The sequence below is a fragment of the Montipora capricornis genome, unplaced genomic scaffold (assembly GCF_036669925.1).
Source record: "Montipora capricornis isolate CH-2021 unplaced genomic scaffold, ASM3666992v2 scaffold_451, whole genome shotgun sequence".
NCBI lineage: Eukaryota > Metazoa > Cnidaria > Anthozoa > Scleractinia > Acroporidae > Montipora > Montipora capricornis.
In genome coordinates, this window is record NW_027180186.1 from 37,501 (window position 1) to 44,424 (window position 6,924).

The 6,924-nt window shown below is 39.7% G+C and overlaps 1 protein-coding gene across 1 annotated transcript; it reads right to left on the bottom strand.

The window, feature by feature from the left end:
* Positions 1 to 2,885: 2,885 nt before the first annotated feature.
* Positions 2,886 to 5,623, bottom strand: LOC138036024 (TNF receptor-associated factor 4-like). Its single transcript, XM_068882398.1, has 2 exons — positions 5,540 to 5,623; positions 2,886 to 3,868 (listed from the first exon to the last, which is right to left on the bottom strand). Exons 1-2 carry the CDS (start codon positions 5,621 to 5,623, stop codon positions 3,287 to 3,289), a joined length of 666 nt encoding a protein of 221 aa, XP_068738499.1. The 3' UTR covers positions 2,886 to 3,286.
* Positions 5,624 to 6,924: the final 1,301 nt, after the last annotated feature.

Consider the following 6,924-nt stretch of genomic DNA (forward strand, 5'->3'; position numbering starts at 1 on the left):
TCAAGGCGATGTTGGTGTCCCAGACTACTCTATAGCTAGGAACTGAGTTGGAGAGGTCTTTCCATTCGACGAAATACTTCGAAAAAACCGGTAAGGAATCGGATGGTACAGAAATATCCCGGAAACAAATTTCGAGAATTTGGGTTATCTTGTAAAGTGGTCCTAAAGGTTCCGGAATTCCGGAACAACTGGAGTGAGCGGCAAACCGGAAAATGCTGTCCCATTCGCCAGATGAAATTACCGAAATTTTAACTGAAAAGAGTCTTTCGGAAACGTTTTCTCGTGTTTCGAGATTTTCGAAAAAAATGCTCCGAATCGCCTCGCTATTCTCTGATTTCACGCAATTTCAGTGGTGTCCTTGGTTCCTTTGTTTCCACTATTTGTGGCAATATCAATCAGTATCTCTCCACATTTCCAATATGCTTTTATTTTCTCACAATGAGCCTGGGCTGCCTGCAATGAGTTTAGATTCTCAAAAGCTGGTCAATTCTTAAAATTTGTCAATAATTCATAACACGAACCGAGATTATTAATACCGTTTAAGTAATTTAATATAAAATAATTATATACACTTCCAATTAGTATAATATTCAGCTTTTCAGGTATTGACGTAAAACCCCGCTTTGTATACTTTTTACTTTCCTTTCACTTCATTTCCTTTCTAGTCTGCTACACAGCCGTTTTTAGTGTCGTCACGCAACGCTCCTCCCCACTAACTCCTCATTAGCTGGGAGGAGCGTCGCGTGACGACACTAAAAACGGCTGTGTAGTAGATTATTTCCTGTCTTGTTTTTGGTCAGAACAGAGATCGACGTCAGTATCAAAAAGAAAAAATCTAACTCTTCAAATTCACTGTGTGTGTGGCCTACCTTCCAAGAGAAAGTAAAAGGTTTTCATTCTTCAGTGTTATCTACAGCCTTTTCTGTTAAGTCAGACAGAAATCAGAAAACTTATGTCTCATACAAATTAAGCCTGGTTTACACTGCTACATAAGCATAAGCATAACGAAGTTCACACTTGTTGCATAAGCATAAAAGAAGTGACATACGCAAGCGCAGTTAGCTCCAGAAAAAAAAAAATTCACAGGAGAATGAGACGAGTCACGTTCCAAAATGGCGGACAGCCTTGTGCTTATGTTTATGTTGCACCGCTTTACACAATTATTGTGACATATAAGCATAAGCATAAGCAAAAGAAATTGGAAACGTTCCTTTTTCTTATGCTTATGTTACTCCCAGTTTACACAGCTGATACTTATGCTTATGCTAGCCTTATGCTTATGTCACATTGTGAACCAGGGTCTCGTAATACGTACACATTAACCTGGTTTTCAAGTGACGTCATCGCCGCAATGTCGGTGGACGAAAAACAAAAGATCTGTCATTAGCTCCTTTTGTTCTTCCACCAGCAATTGTACATTGCAGCATTGTTATCTGTGTCTCTAGAGATTGGTTGCAAACCATCAATACACGGTCACTTTTGTCTTCTCAAAGATGCGTCCTTTTATAAACGAGACATGTGACAATAATAGTGGCCGAGTATTCTAGAATGCGAGAGAGATTTTCTGATGTGTCCCTTAGCCTGGTATTTCTTTTGTCCTTCTATGACCACACAGAAAGAAAAGAATACGCATACTAGCAAAAGCACCTTGACGCGATATGAACATAGTAAGTAGACGCGACACGAACTTAGCAGTCGTTTCGCACAACTTTCAGAGATATTGTAAAATTTCAGGAGGTCAAACCAAGACTTTTACACTCGTTATTTTAAACAGAAACGTTCAATTTCGCGGAAACTAGACTCGCATTTGCTGGTCATAATCTACACGGGCAACAAAGTTCTCTTTACTTACGCTCACTATTTGGGCGCTTTAGCACAATGATGGTAGTGCCGAAGAAAACTGACGTCACTTTGAAATTAAACATCTGCGCCTTCGTGGTAGTCCACCTTGGTCGCACTTTACAATGTTGGTAGCAACGCTGTTTAAGAAAATGTTGACGTTGTCGCCAAATCGTTACATTTAGCAATTTCAAGTAACTTGTTGTTTTGCGCAAGACGAGACGATGTGAAAAGCGTGCCGCACGTGGAGAACGATTTTTTTTAAAATTCTTTACCAATAAATCCTTGGGCGTGCCTTTTTAGTCGACGTTGCTGAGGCGTTCTATCACTGGGTACAGAAACAATTCAATATTCTTTAATTGGGAATCGTGGCGTCTGGAGCAGACTTGTGTCGAGATAAACTAAGAATAAAGCCAGGATCCGAGCCAGGATTCGAGCCAGGATCCGAGCTAGGATCCGAGCCAAGATCCGAGCCAGGATCCGAGCCAGGATTCGAGCCAGGATCCGAGCTAGGATCCGAAACAGGATTCGAGACCTAACCGAGACCTACCCTAACCCTAACTAGACCTAACTAGACTAGAACCAACCTAAATAGACCTAACCTAAGCGAGAGATTCGAGAATAAATAGCGGAGAAAGCTCATCTTAGCTCGAATCCTGGCTGGAATCCTGGCTCGGATCCTAGCTCGAATCCTGGCTCGAAGTTTAGGTATTCTCACTTGTGTCAGAACGTGTACCATGCATGTTTGATGACGTCTGTTCAACATTTTTTGTGGGAAGAATGTTTTGATTTCGATCGAACATTTTGTCCAACATACAACAAATGTTGAAGCGTGTAAAGCGTGTAGCCACCCTTTCAACAATGCCGTATTGCAAATACCAATCAGAGTCTCCAAAACACAAACAAAGCATACGCCATCATAAGGTTGCACGACTTAAGTGATGTGTCTCCAACAATGTTATATACGTATCCAACATTGTTAGAAGAGTTCTTATAACAATGTTGGGACGTGTTCTTCTAACAATGTTACAACGTGTAGCCGGAGCTTTAAGTCCTTATTTAGCGATTATGAAGTTCATAGATGGTTTTCACGTGACGTCATCGACACTATGTTGGTGGACAAAAACAAAAGATCTCTCATTGGCTTCTTTTGTTCGTCCACCAGCATTTGTACATTACACCATTGTCATCTGAGTGTCAAGAGATTGGTTAAAAACCACCTATGGGACGTTTTCAACCAACCTCTAGGAACACCAATAGCAATAGACGTACGACTTCCGATGGACAAACAAAAGAAGCTAACGAGAGATCTTCTGTTTTCGTCCACCAACACGGCGGCGATGACGTAACGTGAAAACCTATTCGTTTGGTGCCTGCTTGCTACAACAGAAGTTTTACCAGAATCTAGTTCTACTATGTTTCAAAACTGTCAACAACTTTCTAGATTTCAAGATGCATCTACGGGGTCTACGTCTATTCTAATGAAGATGGTATTGTCTCGTATGTAATGTCTTGTTTTAAGTGTATCTAAAAACACAAACTTCGGGCAACCAAACCCAAGGCTCTTTACTTTGTTGGGTCTCTTGAAGTAATCACTATCGCGATCGCATGACAGTCTCCAAATTTTATTCTGACGCACACCAATTTCGTCATCTTGATCAATAAGAACAAAGTCAACTCGTTGCTGAAATGGCCACGGGAGAATGGCATCATATTCGCCTTTCATTATAACCACGTATAGTGAAAGATGAGTTCCTTTTCCTTGCCCGAGGCCATTCAAGAAAGCTTCTGCCCGCAACTTGTAACCATACTGTCCAGTGTAAAATGGTGGGCTACAGAGTTTTTCTTTTTCCTTCTTGGTGGCAGACTGTTGAAACAGTTGCAAATAGCTAGAGATTTTCCACAAAAATTTGCCATTTGTGCAAACATATTCTTGCCTCTGTTCAAGTTCTCTTATTCTCAGATGGGCCAGATCCAAGTGAAGCTGCATATTCTCTTGGACATGTTTGTCCATTTCGTTTCTCCTTCCCTGGTTAAAACCATTTAGCAAAATTAAAACAAGAAGATACGATGAATAGGAGAAAAACAACTATTAGTCCAAGTTTGAATAATCGTTTTTACAAATCAGGGTTGTTCAAAAGGTGGATAACGCTATCCACCGGATAAATCGCTATCCAGCGGATAGAGCTCGGTTTTCAAATGATTGTCGTAAAACCAAAACCAAAGTAATTACTTTGGCCAATCAAAAAGGACAGAGACAATCCAGTAAACCAATCAAAACTCGCAGTAATTACACGTAGCCGACACAAAGCGCGGGAAAATAGGGAGCTTAAGCAAGCGCGTTTTTGAGACGCGGACGGCAACCGGAAGTGAGCCGTTTTCCCTTTTAACTTGTCTTCATTCAACCAAACTTATATTGCTAAGTATCTTTTCTCCGTTAGAGATGATAAGTGTAAAAATCTGGGAGACACCATTGTCCTGGCACTTAAAATGTTCTCTTCCGGTTGGCGTCCGCGTCTTAAAAACGCGCGTGCTTAAGCTCCCTGCTGCCTAATGTGCACGCGCGCGCAACGATTGGCTTTGGTCTCACTTCTGATTGGTTGAAAAAGTGGCGCGAGAACTTTGAACCAATCACTGAGTGAAGTAATGCAAAACCAAAGTAATTCTCTAATTACTTTCGACACTCAATTGAAAACCGCTCTAAACACTAGCAAAACCAGTTGAGTTATCCAGTGGATAGTGATTTATCCAATGGATAGCGCTATCCACCCTTCGAACAACTGGGGTCGCAGCAGGGGTCCATTTCTCGAAAGTCCAGAAACTTTTCGGGCCTTTTTCGGGTGTCAGAATTCCCTCTGTATCTCAAGAATGGGTAGAATTTAAGACGTCAAACTTCACAGTTATTCTGCTTCTTGTTGTCTTGCAAACTACTTTAAAAGATCGGCGTTCCAAAACTAGCAGATGGCAGTTTTCACAAATGGCTTTGCAGGCTCGAAAAGTTTTCGGGTCTTTTGACATCTTTTGAGAAACGACCCCCTGGTCATTTTCAGGCCCCAGACTTGTTCAAATGCCGGATAACTTTACCCGGTGGATAGAGCGAGTTTCAATCGAGTGTCGTACAACCAAAACCAAAGTAATAACTTTGGCCAATTAAAAAGGACGGAGACAATCCAGTAAACCAATCAAAGCTCGAAGTAATTACAAGTAGCCGACACAAAGCGCGGGAAAATGTGCACGCGCGAGCCACGATTGGGTTTGGTTTCACTTCTGATTGGTTGAAAAAGTGGCGCAAGAACTTTGAACCACTCACTGAGTGAAGTAATGCAAAATCAAAGCAATTCGCTAATTACTTTCGAAACTCAATTGAAAACCGCTCTAAGTCACTATCCAGAGTATAAGGTATACCAGTACTCTACGTTAAACGTTGAACGTGGGCCAAGATTTCTTACACACCTTTTCAACTAAATGTTCTTAATGTGTGCATATTCACAATACGAGGGCAAATGCTGAAATCTTTGCAGAGGTTGAAACTGAAGGACAGTTACTTATCCACCGGATAAAGTTCTCCAGCCTTTCAATAACTGAGGCCAGATTGCTATTTCGCGCATAAATTTAAAGTTAATTCGTGCACTTGTGACGTAATCAGAGACAGCACGTAAATTGGCTAGATTGACAACACTTGGCGAAACCAACTTCTCACCTTAAATTTACACCCCATATCCGTGTACTGACATGGTACAATTGCTAAAGGGCAATCCCCATCAACATCCACAAGTGCTGACATCTACAAAATAAAAAGCCAAAGAAACGGACGCAAACCGGAAATGAAGACCAGATCAGAACCCCAGAAAAAGGGTAGAGACTATGTTCTAGTCGTATCATGGGTCTATAGCACTAGTTAACAGATAAATCAGAAGGGGAGATCAAAATCAATAATTATTGAATAGTCTCCTGGATAATGGTTTTGAACAATAGTTTCAAACTACTTGAGCCAGGAACAGCAAGAGCACAGCCAGGGCTACAGGCAACGTAATGGTTGGTGAATCCGAGAGGACAAAAACGTAGAATTTGGTGATTACCTGATCTCTTGGAATATCTGTTCTTTCGCTGTTGATGCACTTAATGGGAACTCGTCTACAGTTCTCAAGATGGTTCTGGAAAAATTAATAACTTTTTGGATCTTTGTTTATTATTTATTTTTTTACTTTATTATATTTTTATTAAACATTACTATAATCAATATAATTAGTTACTATCTACAATACAAAACATAAGCACAAACAAACAAACTAAGAGAAGAAAAGGAAAGAAAGAAAAAGAAACAAAGGTTAAGGATAACAAATCATTTCCCATTTTTTACATTGATTTAAAGTTTGCTCTCTGCGTAAATATGTTTGAAAAATTAATAACAGTTGCTTCAATTTTGACTAAAATGGCCATGAATATCCATTACATGTCATAAGTTTATGAACTCAAATATATATATCCTGCAAGACATTTCGCCACAGACTCTAAAAACACTTTATTACAAAATAGCACTGTTGCTTTGTTTTAGCCAAAGGTGATTTCCTACAGGAAAGTGCATCATAACTAGATGAAACACAACACGAGGCACAACATCGTAATATTAAGGATGAAATTTAAAAAAATACATGGCAAAACCAAAACAGCAAAAATAAAAATATATACTGCATTTGGTGCAAATTTACAATTATTTGCCATTCAGCTAAATATGCTTGCAATTTGCAAATGTTGTGAAATCTAAAAAGGGCCACTGAACAAGTCCTTTTTTTTTTTTCTTTTAAAACATATTTCACCAATGGGCTGTGAGAAACATGCTTGTTAAAACTTTCAAATCAAAGTCCCTTTGCTAGACTGAAGATAAACAATAATGTTGCTAGTTAAGAAGCTGATCCACTATAGACAAGGGTTATGAAGTCTGGGCAAGCCCTCCGCTTCTATATGATGCTGCTGCATGATAGCAATGACAAGACAGTGATAGTATTATTGTCGAAAATGCAAATAACATTGTTTCCTATTAAAAAATCACTGTTTAATTTCTCCACAAGTAGCACACAAAAAACT